Genomic DNA, 25,458 nt, shown 5'->3' with positions numbered 1-25,458 from the left:
TTTAAACTCCTGAGCCAAGGTTAGTGTTCCATTTAGCATGTTGTGGTATTATAATCGGAGCGCCTGTTGTATTTCGACATCATGTAGTCCATCTATGCAAGCCTGTACACCAATCTGTTCCAGAAAATCTTTAGGTGCTTAAGGATATGCCAAATACAATAATCTCTTAATGTCCGTTTCAAATACTTGCAACTTTCAGCTCACTTTGAAAAACCCACTTCAGATGCTGCTGGCCATATATGGTCTCTAAAGCTTCAAAAATAGAGGTATAAGTGGGTACATCCTGGGAAAGAAATTGCCAGACGATTGCTGCCATTCCTCAAAGCGATACCACCAAGGAAGCTGCCACTTCTTTCTCAGTCCAGCCGATTGCTCTGGCTTCTGCTTCAAATTGAAAACGATAAGTTTCCCATGCTGTCTGACCATCGAATGTGGGTGGTTTTAAAATTTTGTTAGCTCTAATTATTCCTGGTTCAACTATGTACGACGGCGAGGCTGGTTGTTCAGATTAGACATTACTTACTGAAACAAGGTTAGATAAAGAAACTTGGTGTATTAATTTTTCTCTGTAATTCAAATATCTGTCTATCTAAACTGGATTTTAAATCGTTTTGTTGTTCTATTTTATTGACTAAATAATTTTGTTGTTCTATCTTATTATCAAAATAGTTTTGTTATTGCTCTATCTTGTTGTCTAAATAGTTTTGTTGTTGTTCTATTTTATTATTTAAAGAGTTTTGTTTTTCTTCTAATGTGTAAATTCTATTAGTAATTTGACTTACCTCCAATTTAATATTCTCATGAATTTAGGATAAAGTGTTAATGATTTCTACCTTTAAATTTAAACGCCTCTCCATCTCCTCTTCCTCTTCTTGTTTACGCTTCTTCTTCACCTCACTACGCTTCTGCCTTTACCTCTTTTTTTCTTGTCTACGCTTCTTCTCTTCTTGTTTACGTTTCTCATCTTATTGTCTACGCCTCTCTTCAACTTCTTTCATTTTTAAAAACCATGCAGGGGGTCCGGACGTATCCATTTCTTTACCAAGTTTACAAGATCTTGTATTTACCATAAACAATTTAACAATAACTCTTGTTTCCCACCGCTGTCGTCACTGTCGCGCTTCTTTAATAGTATATTATGCAACGAGCATAAGATGGTGGTCATTAAGAAGCGAGTATGAGGGATACTAAACGATCCGCCTAGCGGCGAGTTTCGTATAGAGTACAAGCTTCATAATGATAATTAAATTAAAGTTGTATACACGATTTTTTCTATGATCATTCAAAACAAAAATATATTCAAATTTCTTAATATTGTAACGTAAAACAAATTAAATAGTTTGTCAGTTGGACAGTTTGTTTACATATTGAGGACTGTCAAAGCGTATGTAGTTGACTCGAGATTGGTCACTGCGCGTGCGTCACCTTCATGGCGAATGCCATATCGCGGTTCTATCGGTAAAAACCTGTATCGTAATGAAAATATGTACCTATTATAATGAAGTTCAATATAATACAGGTAGTGATATCATAATGGATATATTATAGTGTGATGTCACTACCTGTATCATAATGCACTTCGTTATGATACAGATTTTCATTACGATACGGATTTTTAACCAATAGAATCGCGATATGGCATTTGCGATGAAGGTGGCGCACGCGCAGTGACTAATGGCGAGTAAAATACATATGCTTTGACAGTTCTCAAGATGTAAACAAACTGTCAAACTGACAAACTACTTAATTTGTTTTGCGTTACAAAGTTAATAAATTTGAATATATCTTTTGTTGTGAATGATCATAGAAAAAATCGTGTATACAATTTGCATTTAGTTATCATTATGAAGCTCGTACTCTATAGGAAACTCGCCGCTAGGCGGCTGGTTTCATATCCGTCATACTCGCTTCATAATGACCATCATTAAATACTCGTTGCATAAATACTATTTTTTAACTCTAACAACAATATTACAATTCTTTGAACTTTTACAACTTGAACAAACTTCTTCTTCTTCTTCTGCCACTCCTAACGGAGATTGGAAATCATCAAAACTACCCTGACCTTGTTTACAGCTGACCTAAAAAGTTCATTAGTGGTGCAGCCAAACCACTCTCTCAAATTCTGCAACCATGGTATTCTTCTACGGCCTGGATTCCGTTTTTCTTCTATTTTTCCTTGCATTATATTTTGAAGTAATGCGTATTTATGACCTCTCATTAGGTGACCCAAATACTCGAGTTTTCTTCGTTTTATCGTTAACAAAATTTCTGGGTCTCTTCCTATCCTTCGTATTACTTCAAGGTTTGTGATTATTTCAACCCAACTTATCTTCAGCATTCGACGGTAGCACCACATCTCGAAACTTTCAATATTTTTTATGTTGTTCTGTTTGAGAGTCCAGGCCTCTACACCGTATAATAGCATGTTAAATACGTAGCCTCTTAGCATTCTTTAACAAACTGACGACTATCAACTTCTAAATTCAAACACACATGTTTTTATAGATTTTCTGACGATCTAGAAGTCACCAGATTTTTCTGGGTTATTCCATGACGTCTAGAACATTCTCGTACGTGACAACTTCTTCTTCCACGTCAAGGGCCTTTTCCTATGTAGGATCAATCTACGGAACTGTCATAACAATATTTTTTAAAGTATTTGCAAAAAACCGTCCGTGTCATGTTTCAATTAAAACGGCCAATTTTCAACCATGAATAATTCAGAAAATACCTATTGAGTTTTAAAAAAAAATATTTAACAGTTTTTGCTTTAAATTAGGTTCTCTAGTCACTTCCGTGGTTATTTTGAGCAAAAAATTGTCCGCCCCTTGAAGGGGTGGGAACCGCCTCCAAGATAAATGCGCCATAGTATATAGGCTAGACTCTGAATTAGGAGATAAGTAAAAACTATTCCCAAAATTTTATTAAAGTACATTCAGTAGGATAGAATTCGGAGGTAATAACCTGTTCTTGCTGTCATTGACTGGCGTAGAAAAGGGTTTTTAAAAATGTACTTATTAATAACCGGATTTTTATTTGATTACTAACGGTATACACGCTTATTGTGTTTTAGATATATATTACAATTTATTAAAACTTAATTAAATATAAATAATACAAAGTATTTCTCTTATGTACAGTTTCTTAACACTAATAGGTACTATTGCGGTTTGCATTGCGGTTTAGAATTATATTTCTTTAGCAGATTGGTGAGTATTTTTTTGTATTCGTCAGAATTTTGCTTTACGAAAGGTTTTCTCCACGAGTCGTCCTCCTTCTGTTTTTTCATTCCCGGCCAATGTACCAAAAACGCTCCGTCCAATATGATAAATTTATATTCCATAAGGCACATTTCCAGCATCTACAATTAATTAAATAGGTATTATTAGCTATAATAATTCAGTGATGAGCGTGCTAATAACCGGCAAAATAGCACAAAAGATGGAATACATAATACATTACGAAACAAAAAGAGATGAAACTAGTGGAGATGGAGATGATCATTATAAACTTATAAATTAACATTACATTACATAGTTTCCCAACTTTAGACGTATCAGCGGAGTATGACAACTCTTACTGTGACAGTAGAATTTTATAAAATACTCCTGTCACAGACGTCTAAAGGTGGGAAACTATGTAATCTAATGTTATTTTATACGTTTATAACGATCATTTCCACCTCCACTAGTTTCATCTCTTTTTTTTTGACGCAATTTATTATGTTTTCCATGTTTTGCGCTATTTTTCCGGTTATTAGCGCGCTCATCACTGTATACTAAATATATACAGGGTGTCCAGAAACTCTCCTGACAAACGAAGACCGGAGATTCCTCAGAGAACTTTAAGACAATTTAACACAATTAATCTTATTCTAAAATGCTTCCTGAGGATTAAGGATATTAGTAATGGATATAATTAATTAAGATAAGTCTTGTAATTAGTTTTTTAAAAATACCTTCAGAACTCTTCCATTCAGAACAAAGATAAATCGATTCCATTAAGAGGATGGATACTTATTTTCGGCTGCAATGCTATTCAAATAGGGATTCATTTTTTTCGAGTCCTGAGAAAACTTATACGCATTTTTGAAAAATTTAAACGCAAAATGAAAGATTACGTTATTAGCGAGGGCCGAAAGCCCCTGAGAACTTCTATATTATTTATTTTAATAAGATAGAGAAGTGAAAAAATTTAAAATTTAGTGTGATTTTTAAGTTCAAATATCTCATTCAAACTAAACTTTTTATTTATTCTAAGGGACTTTCGGCCCTCGGTAATAATTTAGTCTTTCATTCTGCCTTTAAATTTTTTAAAAGTGTTTATTTAGTTTTTTCAGGATTCGAAAAAAATAGACACCATGTCCGTGGTAATATTTTCCAAATCTATATTTGTCTTATAACGTACTCAGTCGAATAGAATATTGTCAGCATATTGTCAGTCAGACTGTGACAATCAGTGACAATTTTAAATATTTGACATGGCATCGGGAATATTTTGAGTTGTGTATTAAATAATATTGAAATATTTGATAAATAATTGACTTAAGACGTGAACTTAATAAAAAGTTATTTATTGTGTATTATTTGTGGAAGATCCAAGCAGAGAATACATCAGGATAATATATTCTGTGATCCAAGTATTTTGTTGTTTAAGATGTTCAAAATTGTAAGAGTTCCATAGTAACAATATATTATTAAAAAATCACTTTAACACTCTTCCTCTTTTCTCGATTGATTATTAGTTTTTGTTGTACGTGTAAATTATTGCAATCACTGAATACATAGTTAGTGAAAAAATTATCACATTTATTAACTGAATTAATAATTCGCAATTACACAAAAAAGAGTTATCCAAGAACATTAAAAAGCCATCTCTTTAAGTTAATGATGACATTTTCAAGTAGAATGACATTCTAGTAATGTTTATATATCCATACCAGTGTGAATTTTGCTACAAGTAATTTGCCGTGTAAAGACAGAAAAAGTAAGGATAGCCGTAAAATATTTACGAATTATGTACCTATGGCCTTAATTGAGAATTTCTAGTACCGCTCATAGGCGTTCGTTTTGGGTAGGTCAACGTTTATAATATTGTTGCACAATGTTTTGTCTTTACGTTTTAAGTATATAATCAAAAAATATACAAAAATACTACATAATCTGTATTTTATCGAATTAAAGCAAGAGTATCTTTAAGTACTAGAATAACCCATAATTTAATAATCTTGTATCAAAAATGTTAAAAATTTAAAGACAAAAGCGATAAAATAACCGTTGATCTACAAAAACGAAAGCCTATAACCGGTACTAGAATTTCGCAATTGATGAAATCGATTCATCTCTGAAAGATAAAAAAACGTATCCTTTTACGTTTTTCTAGATAGTTTTCTTTTGAAAAAAATTTTCAAATTCAAAAAACGAAAAATTTTCAAATCGATTTTTCTAGAAAACAGTGTATCCTACCTTAAAGTAAGAGTGATTTTGTAAAAGAATACCTCATAATCTAATAATCTAGCATCAAAAATGCTTTAAAGTTAAAAAAGTTATGCGATAAAATAAACGTTGCCCTACCCAAAACGGAAGCCTGTGACCGGTAATAGAAATTCGCAATTGATGGAGTCGATTTATCTCTGAAAGATAATTAGGCGTACCAGTTTTGTTTTTATAAATAGAAGCGTTCTAGAGGTATTAAAAAAAACTAATTACAAGACACCATCTTTAAAGAGCTCTAGCTCCCTTAGGAATCATTCTCGGACTAGGTGAATTAGGTTAATTGTAAAATATAAAGGAAAAGATTCCTCTCATTGGCTGTATACCATAATAAAAAACTTACTAAGAAAGTAAAACTTCACTTGTAGGTAGATGGTATATAAATTTATTAAATTTTTTTTTCCAAAAAGATCCAAGTTGGATTAAAGTGGGTACATTACTAGTACAAAAAATAAAAACGTTTTCGGACTAATCAGTCCATCATCAAGTTGAATCTTCAGATCCAAAATAGTTGGAAATAACTATGTAGCTAGTTCCAACTACTTTGGATCTGAAGTTTCAGCCTGATGATGGACTGATTAGTCCGAAAACGTTTGTATTTTTTGTACTAGTGATGTACCCACTTTAATCCAACTTGGTCGTTTTGGAAAAAATAATTTTAATAAATTTATATACCATCTACCTACAAGTGAAGTTTTACGTCCTTAGTAAGTAAGTTAATTGTCTTAAAATTATATGAGGAATCTCAGGGCTTCGTTTGTCGGAAGAGTTTCGAGACACCCTGTATATTTACTCATTATAAGTTAGAGTCGTAGTTTTGGATCATTGATTTTTTTAACCATTAAAGTTTGTTTAAATTTAAATAAAAATTTACCGTGTTTTAGGCGGCAATAAACTCAATTATAAATTTTCTTTGATTATAGAGGGTGTCCCAAAAAGATTGGTCATAAATTATACCACACATTCTGGGGTCAAAGATAGTTCGATTGAACCTAACTTACCTTAGTACAAATGTGCTCATTAAAAAAGTTACAGCCCTGAAGTTACAAAATAAAAATCGATTTTTTTTCAATATATCCAAAACTATATTAGAGATTTTTTATTTAAAATGGACATGTACCATTCTTATGGCAGGAATATCTTAAAACTAAATTATAGTGAAATTTGTCCACCACATAAAAATGTTATGGGGGTTTTGTTCCTTTAAACCCCCCAAACTTTTGGGTACGTTCCAATTAATTCATTATTTATACCATTCGTACCATATTTATACCATAAACACAACGTTTTTAAACCAGTTTTGCCCCTTAGTATTTTTTCGATAATCCAGTTTTTATCGAGATGCGGCCTCTTTTTTAATATATTCACGTAAAAATTTTATGGGGATTTTGTTCCTTTAAACCCCCCAAATGTTTGTGTACCTTCCAATTAAACTATTATTGTGGTACCATTAGTTAAACATAGTGTTTTTATAACTTTTTTGCCTCTTGGTATTTTTTTCATAAGTCACCTTTTATCGAGATGCGGCTTCTTTTTCAAAATATACCTAAAAATGTAAATTATAAATAAATTTTCAGATTATTAACAGGTGTATAATCGTACTTAACCATATATGTATATGTACAAATATGTGGTGGATTCGACAAATATTCAAAATATCTCGACAAACACTGGCTTATCGAAAAAGTACTAAGAGACAAAAAAGTTTAAACATTATGTTTAACTAATGGTGCCACAATAATAATTTAATTGGAACGTACACAGAAGTTTGGGGGGTTGAAGGGAACAAAACCCCCGTAAAATTTTTATGGGGTGCACAAATTTCACTTTAATTCTTTTTTAACATGTTGCTGCCACAAGAATGCCACATGTCGATTTTCAATAAAAAATCTCTAAAAGTTTTCGATATATGAAAAAAAATCGATTTTCATTTTGTCACTTTAAAGGGCTGTAACTTTTTGAAATCAATCTATTGTAAATCAATCTATTTTTGACCCCAGAATCTGTGGTAAAACTTATGACTAATATTTTCGGGACACCTGGTATTATTACCAATAATATCCATTTAACAAAATAATTATACAACGTCGAATGAAGTAAAACAATTATAAACATTGGACAAAGGCTATTTTGTTTAGATTTACTTCTTTGATAATAAAATTTTCTATTTTATTTGGGAATAAAACCAAAATTGAAGAGCTCGGGGCAATACTGGACATGAGCAACATTTTTTGAAATTTGAAGATTTCAGTAAAATGGGCACTGTAACAATGGTCTTAAGCCACCAGCGAAATTTTACGGCTATTGGGCAATAGATGTGGCCACCAGGCTATAACGACCTTGTTGCCGACTTGCAAAATCATGGGAAATTTTGAAGCAAGAAAGTCATAAGCCACAGTAAAATCAACATGGCGATACGTGATTGAAGAGTTTTAAAAGAAAAACAATTATTTTATAAAGAAAAAGAAAGTAGTTCAGGTTCGAATTTTTACTCTGACGATTCTGTAAAGGATCGAGAATGTTCTCCGCACACGAGTTCCAGTGAAAGTGATGAATCTTCTCCGAAAAAGGTAAATAAACATTTTAGTGGCTTGAGACCTTCTTGCTGTAGGATATATGGCTTGTGTCTTACTAAGTTTTATGACTATGTTTTAGTAAAACGTAGTCATAAATAAACTGTTTTTAATTTTTTTATTGATAAAGATCCATTAACACTTATATTCTATTTAAATTCGTTTGTCAATAAAAAGTTTTAAGACCAAAAAAAGTAGTTTATTTAGTAGGTGGTTTGGTCTCTTCTTGGTTTGATAGCGAACACCCAAATTCCATATTTATTCAACACACCCTAAATGGAGCATTTGATGAAGTAAATGTTGGTAAGAGGAGTGTAAAATTAGTTTGGTAACAACATATTAACAACAAGAAATTAAAAAAAACATGGAGGCCAATAGTAGTTAACATAAAAAAAATTCAGGGTATAAAGAATCTCTTACAATATATTCATCACATAAACCAGCAGTTTTATCTCATAATTATTGGAAACAATTCAAGTAACATTGAACAAGACTATAACCAGGTTGATGAAGCAGAGGAAGTAGACAGAGATGATGAAACCGATTTTTATTAATAAAAAATTATATTGTAGGCATATTCTTGATTTTAGAATTAATATTCATTTTGTTATTTTCAAGGTCATAAGCCATATTTATTTGTAAGGAATTAAGATAAACACTTTAAAACATAAAAAGATGATTTCAGGATTTTGTCAAAAACTTTAAACGTAATTTACTCAAAACTTTTCAAATGAGGCTTAGATCCCTTATTGCCCCGACCTCTTCAATTTAGGTCCGAAATGATTTTATTTGACGTTTCGACCTTCACTTTGGAAGTCGTTATCAAAATACAAAACAATAATAAATTAAAGACATTTTAAACACATTTTTAATTTTTTTTTATATTTTGAGTAGGTACGCGGAATTAACTTGCGTTGGGGTTCGTTTTTCCTAGACGAATAGACGGGATGTGAGATGTGACTGCATGTTGTAGAGTCCTTTTCGTCCTTTATTTTTTTATCCTTGCCTTATAAATTGTAAAAGGCAGAGATTAAGGATGTTACCAGAAAGTGGTTCTATGAGAAATTTCAGATTTATTGTTTAGATCTGGGACTTCTGTCTCCCCAACATATTTTGTTTCTGTTGCTTGTATTTTATTTTATTACAATGTTTTATTATTTAGTAAGGCCTATAAATTACAAAATATAGTCCGTCTAGAAAGTATGCGGAATTTTATATTTTTCCTAATTTTAATAGATTTCCTTTTTCTAACATTTTAAGACAAAAGTAATGCATCAAGTAGGTTGTGCCGATAGTAGGTTATAGACAAAATCGCATGTCAACACCATCTGTCAAATATTGTTGTTTGTAAACAGACTTAAGGGAATGAGAAGACGGGGTAGACCAAAGCTGAGGTGGATGGACGGGGTAACACAGGATGCCGAGAAGATCGGAGTCGGCAACTGGAAAATGCAAGCAAGGGACAGAACAGAATGGCGTAGAAAGCTTGAGAAGGTCGAGGCCCTCTAAGGGCTGTAGCACCAAGATGATGATGATGAAACAGACTTAAGATTTGTGAAATAATGTCGCAAGTAGAAAAAAGAAAAGTGGTGGAATATTTGTATAGAAAGGGTGTCCGAAACGTTAAAAAATTAGTGCAATTGACTGAACTCGGAAAAAATGCAGTGTATGAGACAATAGAGAGGATAAAAATGGCATAGATATGAGACATAGACCAGTTCCGGGTAGACCGCGTAAGATTCGCGGAAACAATTTAAATGCTTTAGTGACTTTAGCACGACAAAATCCGCGCCTAGGGTTTCGAAAATTAGCGAACAGATTTGAAAATCAACGAAGAATAAAAGTGTACCCAGAAACTGTCCGCATGTCACTGAAAAAGCAAGGCTACATATCAAGGAATCCAAAAAGAATCCCTACAATGACACCTCTGCAAAGGCAACGAAGAATAGATTTTTGTCAACGTTTTCGAGAAGATAATTTTAATAATGTCTTTATATCTGATGAAAGTTGTTTCCAGCTTGGTGCAAATCATCTAAAAGTCCTATCAAGAGAAAATGTTACCGTTCAAATTTCCAAATTTCCCACTAAAATAATGGTTTATGGAGCAATATCTCAGCGTTGTGCTACACCTCTCTGTATAGTTAATGCCACTGTTGATAGTGCGAAATATTGTCACATCCTAAATGGTTTTCTTCTTGAAACCGCCCATGTTTTATATCCAGAGGGGTGGCGTTTTCAGCAAAATAATGCAAGATGCCATATTTCTGCTAATACTCAAGCATTGATTCAAGAACACGAATTGGCAACAATTCCGTGTCCAGCAGCATTTCCAGATCTTAGCCCCATTGAAAACATATGGGGACTGATGAAGATTGAAGTGGAACGAGCAGCGCCACGAGATAAAGAAGGTTTTATTCGGTCAGTTTTACAGGCCTGGAATACCATTACCGAAAATTATGGCCTTGACCTAGTTTCGGGTGTACCTGGACGTTTAGTTAAGTGTTTAGATTTAAAGGGAGGTTGTATAAATAAATGGGATGATTTATTTGTTAAGATTTTATATTTTAAGTGATAGAAATAAATACCGTAAAATTATAATTCTACTTTCTTTTTTCGGGATACTTTCTAGATGGACTATATTTTACTACAGCCTGTATTTTATTACAGGAGAAAAATAAAAGACGTAATACTGCGCATGCTTTGTATATCAAAATAAAAAGTAAAATAAAAGGTCTTTTATTACAGGACGACGTAAAATACGGTTGCAATAACCTAATAACTCAGAATAGGGTAACATCGTTCGATAATAAAAAGGGTATATTATGTACCTGTAACATTTTATCTTGAAGTCCTTCCCAAGACAGCTTTTCATTATACAATGGTTCAGCTTTCGTTCCAATGTATATAGGCTCCCATCTGTGATAAGGCACTTCTCTACGTGCAGTAAGTAATGGCTAAAAATTACCAAAAATATTCATTAATATTTCAATCCCACCTCCATTAATTGGAAGATATACATATATGCAAAACCTTAACAAACTGATAACTTGGTCACCTAATGCAGAAAATAATGTTTTTCTACGAGCGTGCAAAAATGTCTACTTTAGCGCACGCATTTTAGTTTAGAAAGTTTCACTTCTCCGCACGCGTTTTTTTACTTTTCCGCACACGTGTAGATTTTTTGTGGCTTTTTTCTGAACGTACGGCTTTAGAAAAAATATTGTTCCTAACTCATGCGGAAAGTGTCTTCCCCGCACTCGACTGCTTGTCCGAACTCCGCTATCGCGTCATTCGTGTCAACGGCAGTCTCGTGTGTAATAGTATCCCTTTCCGCAATAGTTAGGAAAATAACTGTTTTCTACGAGCGTGCAAAAATGTCTACTTTCGCTCACGCGTTTTAGTTGAGAAAGTTTCACTTTTCCGCACGCGTTTTACTTTTCCGCGCGCGTTTTACTTTTCCGCACACGTGTAGATATTTTAATATGGCCTTAAAATAATTATAATACATTCAATAAACTAATATTTAGATATTATTTATTATTTTATTTCAAATGTATCTTATTGTGTTCCTGTTTTAATTAAATTAACGCGACAATTCGCGTTAAAATTAAATTAACATCGAACAGAAGAGATTAACCTGGTACGGACATGTCAGAAGAGCAGACCAAAATCGGTGGATAAACTGAATAACAGAGTGGAGCCCGATAGGAAAGAGGAAGAGAGGCAGACCCCGAAGATCCTTCAGAGATGAAGTAGACGAAGCAATGGAGAAAAGAAATCTACAGGAAGGGGACTGGCAAGACAGAAAGAGCTGGAGAGAACGGTTGAGTGAAGGAATACAGTGAAAACTGTGGAAATCCTCAGTATATACAGGGTGTTTCATTAATAATTGTCCATATAATAACTGGAGAGACCTTAGCACAAAATACGAAGATTTAACCTAAAACACTTAAATAAAATATGGTTCCTTACCGAGTTACAGGGTGTTTTATCTAAAAATTTAAAAACTATTTTTGCTCAGCATTTTAAAACAATTTGACGTATCCTTTTCATACTTGGCAGAAAGTGCGACTACTATACACCCTACTAAATTATGATAAACAAACGTTTCTAGCTACTACCAGTGGCGTACGACAAGGGATGGTGAATGGTTGAAGCTTCTCAAATTCCACGCCACTGGAGAAATTACTATTTTAGTGCCATTTTTAGATTCTCCAATACTTTCTACGTAAATAACATACTCTTAATTGGTAACGATAAAGTCATTAGTTTTCGAGATATTTGAAGTTAAATATGAAATGGCACAGTTATTTTGATTAATTTATGATATGATTCATATGATTAAAATTTAAAAATTATTTGTACCCAGTATTTTAAAACTATTTGGCGTATCCTTATCATACTTGGAAGAAGAGTATATTATTTTGATAGAAAGTATTGGAGAATCCAAAAATTGAACTAAAATAACAATTCCGCCAGTGGCGTAGAATTTGGAAAGGGTAAACCATTCACTTTCCCCCGTCGTACGCCTCTGGTAATAGCCAGAAACGTTTGTTTAACATAATTTAGTAGTTTGTACAGTACCTATACTTCCTGTTAAGTATGAAAAGGATACGTCGAATAGTTTTAAAATGCTGAGCCAAAATAATTTTTAAATTTTTAGATAAAACACCCTGTAACTCAGTAAATAACCACATTTTATTTAAGTGCTTTAGGTTAAATCTTCGTATTTTGTGCTAAGGTTTCTCCAGTTACTATATGGACAATTATTATTAATGAAACACCCTGTATAGAGGTGGCATTCGGATTTTTGCAGATAAAGTTAGGTGACACCTTCAGTAATAATACTTGACTTATGCTCCTTCCCAAATATGCCCGGAACATTAATAAAAAAATTAAAATATTTAAAAATTTCGAAAAACATCGATTTTTTTCTGCTTTCTGTGCTTATAACTTTAAAACGGTTCGTTTTGGAACAAACTAGTAGAGAAATAAAATAAGTCAATTAATCATAATGCATATATTCATAATACTCTAATTATAACAAGGTAGACTGAAAGACACAATGTATAAAGATAGAATTCAAAGTAATATGTTTATATCCCTGCCATTTTCGTTCGTTGCAATCCGTAACTGCACGCCGGGGATTTTCCTGGTTGGGTCATGTAACGGTCCACCCGTTATAAAATCATTTTTAGCGCTTTAATTATTTTTAAAATTATTTTCTTTTGACCTCCCATTTAAATTCTTTAATTTCTCGTAAAGGACTTCTCATGTGACGTCACACTGTACGGAACATAGTTGAACCGTTCCTTGTCATTTAATTCGTGTTCCGTGAGAGTTTGACGTCTTCCTCGCTGAATGAGAGAGGAATGCTCTTTACTTGACTGTGAGCTGTGGTTCGAATCGGTTATACCAATGGCGGGTTGATAATTTCAACAATTTAAATCATTTTTGTTATTTTCCAAGTGAAAAGTTATCTGGAGCCTGGAGTATGGAAACATATGTGTAACTCAACACCTTATGGAATCTGGATAAGAATCAACCCGGTAAAATATTTAGTTTTTCATAATAATTTTTTTTATATAGCCTGGTTTTTTGGTGATGGAACATTTGATATATTAGGTTCATTGTTAAATTTCTTAATCAACTCATTATTTGGATTTTATGTAGATTATTTCGATTATTGAATATTCATTCAAGGAAAATTATATATTAATATATTTTTTGGTTAGACATAACCAAACATATGCAATTCTCTATTAATATTGGAAATAATTATCATTTCTCTGTAGGTTTTAAATTTATTGAACATCCAATATTTTTATAAATTCTATATATTTTTACAGATATTCCCTCAGATAAATCATATTCAAATTTCACATTCATCATTATTTGTTCATGTTTTCACATTCAAAATAGTTCAAGGTTACCTGAGATTAGTTTTTGTTCCATTTTAATGATCGGTTTTTCTATGTTAATGCTTCTAAAAAGTTTCCTCAATTATCTCTTCTTCCCTTTACTTTTTGCTAATGTCTAAAATGGGAAATAAAACTGGGAATGTTTTTAGCCATTTGGGAGAAACCATAAGATGAAGTCATAGCCCCTTCTTTGACCACCTAGGGAAACCACCACAGCCACAGTCAAGTCACCATTGGGAGTAAGTCATTTTTGGGAACAAGCTTTTTGGGCGCATTCCAGCTCCTTTTCGTCCTGCCACCTGGGCCTACGGAGGGCATGGGACCGCATCATCTTGATGCTCATTTCTGAGGATGCAGCAGCAACCTCGTTAGGAGTCGTTTGGGAACATTTAGTGTTGTGTTTTAAGTAACTATGGTTTTTATATATCAGACATTTATTTGATACATTATGTTTTTTAATTATTTTTTTTTCAGATTTAGCATACCTTTGTTTTTATATGACATATTTGTATACTATTGTATTTGGTTCCCAAACTTTGTATCTACGGTAACTTCTTGTGCACAGGAATAAGCCTAGAGAAAATTAGGTTTTTAATACTTTATTATTGCTTTGATACTGGTTTATGTAATTCGGGTAAATTTATTTTGTAATATTACTTGCTTGTTTCCCAAATATTTTCTTGTTATTCGCTTTATTTCGATTGTTCGGTTAATTCGTCGTTACTTTATTTCATTGCATTTTCTCGGTTAATTTAGGTCATCGTTTCGGTATTAATTACTTCATTACTATCACTTTATTCATTTGTATATTTAACTTTATTTATTCATTATGGTATTTTCTCTTAGTGAGGCTTGGGCCTATTTATTTGTAGTATTTTCATCTTTGTCAGTTTCCTTTAGTTGTACGTAGCAGGCGTACTATAACCATTTGGTAGAAGACTTATGTAATTTTGTACCCTATATGTTAGTGAGAGGTACTTATACCTGTAATTTTGTCACAGATAACATTATTGTTGTTATCTTAGATATAACTTTTGTATAACTTATGTCATTTTAGAGTCACATGATATGCACTTTATGTAACTCAGAGATTGTCAAAGATCTAGCAGTTATTTTTAATAAATATTTACTTATTTTTGTATATCAATTATTTTATTATTCCTTTATGTTCATTATTACAGGTTTGATATATTTAATATTTGAAAGCAGTGTAAGATACCTGGGAAAATTATCGAAGATCATTTTCATGGCGCCCATGATTAGTTAGTTTTATTTATTTTGTTCGTTTTTAGTCATTATTCATCTCCATTCATTTTCAGTACATTATTCTTATTTTATTATTTCATCTTTTAGTCATCATTACTATCTATATAGAGCTACTGTTCTTCGACAGGCATGCAAACGAGCCGTATCCATCCTTGAGTGTCAAGTTGCTCTCTTGCATCTATAGCTAGCCAACTCTATTCAGTTTGCCTCTGTCTCTTCCCACTTCTGCTTCTATCCCTTCTAATCCCCCTTTCTTCAGTACTACTGCAAAGTAGTATTTTTTTTATTTTTCTTACTTCGGCTTCTCAACATAGAAGTCACTTCACCCTTTTCTTTACACACCCCACTCTCTCTTCATTTTTATTCATATCTAGTACTATTTTTTTTCCTTACTTCTGTTGGAGTACCTATATCTTTCTTTTTACTTTCACTCCAACAGAAGTTTTCTTATTTTTGTTACAGTCAGAGAGAGCTGCATATGTCCCTTTTGATGAGAGACTAATTAGTTTCGAAACCGGTAGAGTATTTCTGAGTGTTTCTGATTGGATTAGAGTATGATGCGGCTGTAGTCTCGTGTTGCAACGAATTTGAAAATGGTTATTCATTTTTGATTTACATGTTTAGGTTTACTCTGATTGGAGTACGAAGGGAACCATTCTCGTTTGAGCTTTACCGCGCTGAGCAGATGGGACGTGAATTATAAATTGTAAAATTCCCTCATCTTCTTTAGTCTCAGCATCCGTTATGGCTTGCAAATTTTAGAAGCTTCGGAGGTATAATTAGAGAAGGTTCCCATTATTTTCAATCTGGTGGGATATAGAATAATATTTTTGATATTGTTTTATGTGCTATTAGATTAAAAACTTAGTCTCTCAAAGCTCTATATTTGTAGAATATGTGGTAAAAATTGTATGCTTCTATTAGATCGGGAGATATTATATGGAAGTTCAGCCACGATTTTCTAAGTCCTGCCTTTTGCAATACTGAAAGGGTAGACGATGTACTTACAATCTGTGGAAACATCCACAAATTTCCTGTGACTTTTCCTGTAAAAATTATATTTTTCCAAAATATAAAAATAGGGTTTTGCGATGAATTTTTAAGTCCTGCCATATCCGTAGATAGACAGGATACTATCGATTTTATGAAGAACATTTTTTGGGCAGGAGGGTTGGCATGACTTCTCCTAATGTTTAAGTATACTTGTCCCTTGGAAAATTCTGCGGAAAATTTTCAACCTGATTCCGTGATTTTCTTAGTCCTGCCTTTAAAAAGTTATAATACTCAAATACAATCAATACCTTTTCGGTACTCGGCAGGAAGGTTAAACGGTTCTTGTAAGACGGCAGGAGTCCTAGATTTGTAAGAAAATTCGTGAAAAAGTCAACGATTTTCTGAGTCATGCCATTTTGCACATGTTGCAAGAATCTTAATATAAGTCTATTTACAAAGAGGCAGGATGGTTTTATGGTTATTTTGTATAAAGGGTGGGGCATTAGTGTGACAAAGTCCAATTACTCGTTTGTCGTAAGATATACGAAAAAAGTTATTTAGGTAAAACATGGGCCACAGATAGGACTATGATTTAACAATATTTTCTACAGGGCTACCCGTTTTCACAGGGTGACACAAATTTATGTTTTTTTAAATGGAATACCCTGTATATTTTTACATTTTGGATTCTATTCGATGTTCTGTTTAATAAAATATAGTCTTTTGAAATATTATACGAGGTAGTTTAAAATATAATTACGTTTTTTTGTTAATTTTGTAGGAACATTCACACCCTATACATATTGTTAGTGATTTGATATCCAAACTTCTATTAATTTATGTTTAAACGACTTTTAAGATAGTCTACTATTGTCAGTTATTAATAGTATACCAAAATGTTTAATTTTCAAATGGGGTAGTGAAGCGCAATACATGATGCTGTTTCCAGTTAGCATCTCTAGCCTCTCCTACTCAATTCCTATCCTCACCTCCACGAAGTGTGGTTTAGGCTGCACGGGTGAACCCCGGAGAACCTGGGCAACCCTGTTGGAGATTGGGTAACCAACCCCAGTGGAAGGCAGGGTCAGGGCTGACGAGGAAGGGAGAAATGGTCCTCCGAAAAGGGGGTTTTGCTATGAACCAGCAACCCATACAAGGAAAAAGAAAGACGCTACGAATCGAATACTATTGCCTCGGAATAGACATGAAACACGGATTAGACCCAAGCTACGAAATAAGGACATTCTTTTAGGCACATGGAACGTGCTAAGCTGGTTCAGGCCCGGAATTGCAACACATGCCATAAAACAGCTTCAAAAATATAAGATGGACGTAACAGCGATCCAGGAAATGAGATGGACAGGATCGGGAAGCCTGCAAATGGAAAATTCCCTGGTTTTCTGGTCAGGAGAAGAGGAAAGGCACTAATTTGGATGTGGGTTTGTAGTTAACGGAAAACTCAAGTCTGCCATAATTGATTTCAAACCAATCAACAAGCGCATGTGTTCTCTAAGGCTTAAAGGAAAATGGTTTAACCTAACCCTCTTCTCAACCCACGCACCAACTGAAGAAGCAAATGAAGTCGACAAGGAGGAATTTTATGAAATTCTAGAACAAAAGTACAGACTGGCACCCAGACACGACGTCAAAATCATACTGGGAGACTTCAATGCCAAACTAGGTAAAGAGGGCCATCTTAGAGCGGTGATCGGTACACATAGCTTACACGATAACACGAATCATACGAAACCAGATAGACCACGTGCTCATCGACGGAAGACACTCTAGCAATATCATCGGCGCACACAGTTTAAGGGGAGCAGAAAGTGACTCTGACCACTTCCTGGTCAGAATAAAAATGAGAACAAGGCTAAACACGAGACATCCAAAGCAACGCCAACAAGGAAACAGATGGGACATTTCAAGGCTCGATCTACCTGATAATGAACGCCAATATCAGTCGCTGATCCAAAATAAATTGCAGACAATGGAAGAAGAAGAGACATCAACACCAGAATTGACCATAGACCAGAAATTGCAAAATATAACAAACGCCATACAAAGCGCCGCAGCGGAAACGATAGGGAAACAAAAGAATAACAAGAAGAAAAACCAGTGGTTTGACCAGGAGTGCGAACGAAGCTTACAGCAGAAAGCAATCAAGAGGCTGGAGCTACTAACGCGACCTACAGAAGAGAACAGGGAAGACTACAACAGAGTAAGGACTCAAACGAGAAGACTTTTGAGAAGAAAAAAGAAACAGTACCTAGAAGCACGAATACAGCAACTCGAGGAGGAACATAGAACCGGTCAGTCTAGACAGTTTTATAGGGACATAAAAACAATGACGGGCAACACGATCAACAGCCCAAGATTTATAAAAGACGATGCAGGACAATTGCTCACTGACGACGAAGAGATAAGCCGCCAATGGAGAAAGTATTTTGAGCAACTCTTAAATACAGAAAACCCCACAACGACAGGGCAACAAAGACAGTACCAGTTAGCCGAACCTGAAATACCAGGGCCCACACTAGCTGAAGTAAAGTCCGCAATTTCGTCCCTAAAAAACCATAAAGCCCCAGGCCCAGACGGCATACAGGCGGAACTACTAAAAAAAAGGGGGAGACAAACTACATCTTGAGATATATCATCTTATAAGAGAAGTCTGGGAAAGAGAAGAAATATCGAAACACTGGCATGAAAGCCATATAATACCTATTCACAAGAAGGGAGACAAACAAATATGTCGGAACTATAGAGGAATATCGTTAATTAATACAACATACAAGATTATATCCATAATACTGTTTAGAAGATTAACTCCATACGCAGAGGAAATAATAGGCGACTACCAAAGCGGATTCAGACCGGGAAGGTCGACTATAGACCAGATCTTCGTCCTACGCCATGTGTTGGAAAAAAACTGGGAACTCAACCGCGATGTACACCAAATCTTCGTGGACTTCAAACAAGCTTACGATTCTGTTAGCAGAGAAGCATTGTGGGAGACTATGGTAGAAATGGGAGTACCTGGAAAACTGGTACGATTAGCAAAGGTGAGCACGGAGAACGCTTCCGCACGAATCAGAGTTGGCAGCAACACGTCGGAGGAATTCCTCATTGATCAAGGATCAAAAATACTATTAGCCTTTGCGGATGACGTGGACACAATTGCACAATCCACCAGAGATGCAAAAGAAGTTTTCACCCTATTCGAGAACGGAGCCAAGGAAGTTGGTCTTAAGGTCAACGAGGACAAGACCAAGTACATGGTGGTTACTAAGAACCCAAGACCAAGGGTTAGACAAAACGTAACAATTAATGAATACAATTTTGAAGTCGTCAAAGAATTTAAGTACTTGGGAGCGATCATAACATCTGAAAATAACTATGAAAAGGACGTGGCAGCCAGGATTATTGCAGGAAACAGGGCATATTACTCGTTAAGGACCCTACTTAAATCAAAAATACTCTCAAGACCAGCAAAAATAAGAGTATATAAGACAATAATTCGTCCCACAATAACGTACGGAAGCGAAACCTGGACTCTGAATCAGCGGGAAACAACAAAATTACTGGTACTTGAAAGAAAGATACTGCGGACTATCTATGGGCCTTGCAGAGAAGAGACAACAGGAGAATGGAGAAGAAGACACAATGATGAACTCCAAACAATATACGGAGATGAAAACATAGTACGCTACATTAAATCAAACAGAATACGATGGGCGGGTCACGTACTAAGATCAAGTGACGAAAGACTTCTAAACGCCACATTCTGGGAAAGGCCCGATGGAAAAAGGTCAGTTGGTCGCCCAATAAAGAGATGGAAGGACGCAGTAGCCAGCGATCTACGCAAAATGGGAGTACAGCAATGGGAAATAGCTGCTCAGGACCGACAACAATGGAGGGAAATAGTAAACGCGGCCAAGACTCACATAGAGTTGTAGAGCCAAATGATGATGATGAAAATGTTTAATTTTAGTACACGGGGTTGGTTGAAACTCGGAATGAGTATTTTCTGAGTTTTCTTAAATAGGACACCCTGTATTTTAGTATTATAATAAAATGATATTTTATGGTACCTTTTTATTTGTTAAGCATTTTCTATACCATACTTATATATTAATTTCGGCAGTAAATTGATACAGAAAAATTACTCAGGTGGTTTTTGGGGTTTCTGAACAAGAATGTCACATTAGAACAGATCTTTACCTAGTGCTCGGGGTGACTAGTATACACGCCATATTCTTAAATTTTGAGGCTTTCAGACAAACTGGTCCGCCTTTTTTTCTTCCAGAGATAAATCGATTCCATCAATTGCGAATCTCTAGTACCGGTCATAGGAATCTTTTTGTCTTTCCCTTTTTTTGACACTAGATTATTAAATTGTGAGGTATTCTAGTACTAAAAGGTACTCCTGCTTTAAGTCAGTAGGATGCACGGTTTTCTGTAAAAATCCATTTTAAAATTTTTCGTTTGTTGAATTTGAAAAAAATTTTAAAAAAATAAAAAAAAAACGGTGCATTTGCCGACTTAAAGCAAGAGTAACTGTTAGTACTAGAATACCTCATAATTTAATACTCTACTCTCAAAAATGTCTAAAAATTTAAAGACCAATAAGTTATGAAATAAAATATCCGTTGATCTACCCAAGACGGATGCTTATGACCAGTACTAGAAATTCACAATTGATAAAATCGATTCATCTCTGGAAGAGAAATAAACGTAGCAGTTTTCGTTTTCCTAAATAGAATTTTTCTAAATTCTTTTAAACTCAAAAAACCAAAAAACGAAAAATTTTTCAAATCGATTTTTCTAAAACACTGCGTATTCTTCTGAGTTAAAGCAAAAGTACCTTTTAGTACAAAACTATCCCAGAATTTAATAATCCTGTGTCAGAAATGCTTAAAAGTTAGACAGAAAAGTTATTCGATAAAATATCCGTTTCCGTACCCAAAACGGACCCCTATAACGGGTACTAAAAATTGACAATTGATAATTGACATTGGACAATTGACCTCTGGAAGATAAATAAGTGTACCAGTTTTCGTTTTTCCAAATAAAAGCGTTCTGCAGCTATTTTAAAGAAACTAATTACAAGACTTCGATAAGCTTCTTCTAGACGAAGCATATCGAAGTAGAGGTCGTCCGCCAACCAGATGGTCTGATGATATCAAACGGATCGACAGAAACTTGATGCAGACAGCACAGGACAGAAATGCATGGAGAAGACTGAGGGACACCTATATCCAGCATTGGATAGATCCGAGTTGAATTATGACGATGATGAATTACAAGACGCCATCTTTAAAGAGCTCTAGCTTTCCACGGAAGCATTTTTGAACTAGGTGAATTGAGTTAAATTTTATTAAAATTATCTGAGGAATTTACGATTTTCGTTTGTTATGAGAGCTTCTGGACACCCTGTATAATAAATATAATGGGTAGGTAAATTTTCTACTATAACCAATAAATTTTAAAAATTGTTTATTTACTTTTATTGCGTTTACTTAGATAAAAAAATGATCTAATCACTTAAAATAAATATGTTACAGTTTGCTATTAGATTTGAAAAGTGTGTAAAAATTCCGACACATTATTCAGGAAAATAATATTTAATAGGATACGATTGTTTTAATGATATACAAATTAATTTTTTTTATTATTCATCTTTGCGGTTATCCTGCCAAGTTGTAAACGGTTTTAGATTAGTGTTTTTTAAGCATACTCGACATGGTATGACTCAGAAAATTGTGGTGATATGAATATGTTTGTATAACACCCTGAAATAATTTTACAGACACACAATTTAATTCTTTTATACGAAATAACTATACAACCATCCTGCCTCTTTGAAAATAGATTTATATTAACCTTCTTGAGATATTTGCGAAATGGCATGACTTAGAAAATCGTGTGATTTTCCACGAATTTTCTTACAAATTTTTTAACTATATATAGTAAAAAAGGTGTAACTAAACATCCTGCCATTTTGAGTAATGTCTACTGAAATTATTTATTTTATAATAAAATTTATTTTATGACTTTATGACTTAGAAAATCACGGAACCAGAGTGAAAATTTTATACAGAATTTTCCAAGAAACAAGTGCAGTTAAACATTAGGTGACGTCATGCCAACATTTTTTTTGGCCATTTTGAAATAAATATGATTAATTTATTAAGTTGGCAGGACTTAGAAAGTTATGAAAATTTCATTATTTTCATTACATGTTTGTATATCTGTATACTCCCTTAGTCCTTTTGCAACCGTCCTGCCCAAAAAATTTTCTTCATAAAATAGATAGTATTCTGTTATTCTATGGATATGGCAGGACTTAAAAATTCATCGCAACTCCCAATTTTTTTTTTCATGGAAAATCTAATTTTCACAGGAAAATGTCACAGGAAACCCGTGGATTTTTCCACAAAAGAAGTACCTTCTCTAACCTTCCAATATTGCAAAGGGCAGGACTTAGAAGATCGTGGTTGAACTTCTATTAATATCTCCCGGTTTATATAATTAACTGCACAATTCTTATAATATTTGCACGAACCTGCAGCACTAATAAGAAAACCTGTGAAGGTACGTCATGTATTTATTAAATAGTAATTAGCATAACTAAAAAGTTTAAAATATTTCCTAAAAATATTTTTACCCTCTTTTTAATGGCAGTATTACCTTTTTGAAAAACTATTATATACAGAGTGAAAAATTTGAATAAAAAAACATATTTTTACATAAAAACCAAGAAAAACACAACTTCTGGTAAACCGATTCTTCTGGTTTACCACATCGATATTATAAATCAAAAAAAGAGCCTATGTACTAAATTTGATTGAATCCGGAGTTTTTGTTCAAAAGTTATCGTACTATTAATCACATATGTACAACCCCCATTTTGAATGCCCGCCTTTTGTAAACAGCAAAATCTAAGATGGCCTCATATCTAAATTTAAAGCTTTATATGTGTATTATATGTGATCCAAATTATATGCTTGTATCATTAATCGCCCAATCGTTTCACAAATCGGCCACACTATTCTGGGTATATTTGACTCCATAATTTCGTTTATCTTCTCATCATTATCGCAACCAAATAACTGTGACATGTTGAATTTATATTAATTTATGTGAAACGTCAAAATTGACATTCATGCGTATCTGTAGCAACGAAGTGAAAACAGCCCATGGGATCTAGTGTAACGTTGCTATAATTGGTAATTTTTATTCAAATGACCTCAAATATATTTTCATTGGATTTCTAAGTAAGCAAAAAATTTTCTCAGAGACTGTTCGAGTCGAGATATGGAAATGCCGTTTCCAGATTTGGATTCAGGATACAAAATTACATATCAATGCATCGGTATATCTGCTCCAAGTATTGCATGGGCGGCAACGCACAAACGAATAAACTTATACAGGGTGTCCCGAAAAGATTGGTCATAAATTGTACCACAGATTCTGGGGTCAAAAATAGGTTGATGAACCTAACTTACCTTAGTACAAATGTGCACATAAAAAAGGTATAGCTCTTTGAAGTTACAAAATGAAAATCAATTAACTGGTCAAAAAAAAACTGGTTTATCGAAAAAAGACTAAGAGGCAAAAAAGTTTTAAAAATATTGTGTCTAACTATTGGTACCACAATAATAATTTATTTGGAACGTACACAAAAGTTTGGGAGGGGTTTAAGGGAACAAATCCCCATAAAATTTCTATGTAGTGCACAAATTTTACTATAATTTTTTGTTAATATGCTTCTGCCATAAGAATGCCACATGCCTATTTTCAATAAAAAATCTCTAATAGTTTTCAAAATATTGGAAAAAATTGATTTTCATTTTGTAACTTTAAAGGGCTATAACTTTTTTTATGCGCACATTTGTACTAAAGTAAGTTAGGTTCAATCAATGTATTTTTGACCCCAGAATCTATAGTATAATTTATGACCAATCTTTTCGGGACACCCTGTATATTATAAAAAAATAATGTGACTTTTGACAACATCCTAAACTCTCTAATCAATATTAATATGTATAGCAAAATATTCTAATCGTGAATGCCATTAGAATCTGAAACTACGATGTCGATCTCTGAATTGACTTCTCTATATTAAAAAATGCTTAAACATCAAGGTTCTTTAAAGTAAGACACTTTTATGCAGATATTCTTTGGTCTTTACCAGCTAGGATTAGATTCATCTGTCAGTGCTAATCGAGAAGTGTTTGTGTATGTCTTTGTTGAATTTAAGTATCGGAAAAAATAAAAACTTACTTTAACATTATCCTTTGGATCCGTTCTCATCCAAGATTCTATTCCCGGGAACTTTTGACAATGGCGACATACTAATTTATGAAAATAAACTGCTTTTTTCTCGTTAATCAATTCAAGGATTTGACTCTTTGTTCTCGGTACATTTTCTGTCGCTTCAACCTCAAATATTGGAAGAACGTATACTCTTCGTTCGCAATCGTGTAACTTGTAACGGTCCATCATCTCCAAAAACTTATAAGCAAGTCCTAGAAATCAGTAATAAAATAATAATACAACGAAATCATATTATTATGAACAAAGTTAAATTACAATATCACAGAGATTAAGATAAAAGGATCACGAATTGGATCTTTTTGTATAAAAAATCCATTCTTGTTCACAGGAATAATATTGCGCATTGACACATTCGAAGGAAAGCTATTTATTCTATCTCTAAAAAAATATCATGGTTGTTTGTTTAAGGATTCCGTTTCTATAAATTCGCCGAAAGCAGGTGGACATTTGTTTATAATATAATCGAGAGAGAAAGAGATAGAGAGAGAGAGAGAGAGAGAGAGAGAGAGAGAGAGAGAGAGAGAGAGAGAGAGACAGAGAGAGGAAATTGGCGGAATAAATCTTTTGATGAGAATTGTCTTGTTGTGTCCGTATTCGATTGGCTCGGAAGAGAGAGAGATTGGCGGAATAAATCTTTTGATGAGAATTGTCTTGTAGAGCTGGTTTACCGGGAAAGTAAGATTTAATGAAATGACTCGACCCTTTATCCGATATCTGAATTAGACATAGACAGTGATATTACATACGGATCTGTCGTCTCTAGGCGGATGGCTTTTATATGAATAAAATATTTTATTTCATTGGTACATTCGAACATTGTAGAGTATACTTTGATTTTATATTTATTTAGATTCACATTGAAATATTTCAATA

The 25,458-nt window shown here is 33.7% G+C and overlaps 1 protein-coding gene across 4 annotated transcripts in view; it reads right to left on the bottom strand.

The window, feature by feature from the left end:
- Positions 1-3,017: 3,017 nt before the first annotated feature.
- The window catches only part of LOC114330850 (beta-1,4-glucuronyltransferase 1), a 188,620-nt gene continuing 166,179 nt past the window's right edge, over positions 3,018-25,458 (bottom strand). For all 4 annotated transcript variants that reach the window (XM_028280269.2, XM_028280271.2, XM_028280273.2 and 1 more), the window contains exons 6-8: positions 24,532-24,776; positions 10,897-11,022; positions 3,018-3,364 (exon numbers count right to left, since the gene is read on the bottom strand). In XM_028280269.2, coding sequence (XP_028136070.1) covers positions 3,164-3,364; positions 10,897-11,022; positions 24,532-24,776 — 572 coding nt within the window. In that variant the 3' untranslated portion in view covers positions 3,018-3,163. The remainder of the gene's footprint in view (positions 3,365-10,896; positions 11,023-24,531; positions 24,777-25,458) is intronic.

The sequence above is a fragment of the Diabrotica virgifera genome, chromosome 5, assembly GCF_917563875.1.
Source record: "Diabrotica virgifera virgifera chromosome 5, PGI_DIABVI_V3a".
Taxonomy (NCBI): domain Eukaryota; kingdom Metazoa; phylum Arthropoda; class Insecta; order Coleoptera; family Chrysomelidae; genus Diabrotica; species Diabrotica virgifera.
The sequence above is the reverse complement of the archived record's forward strand: the minus strand, read 5'-3'. Positions and strand labels throughout refer to the sequence as shown.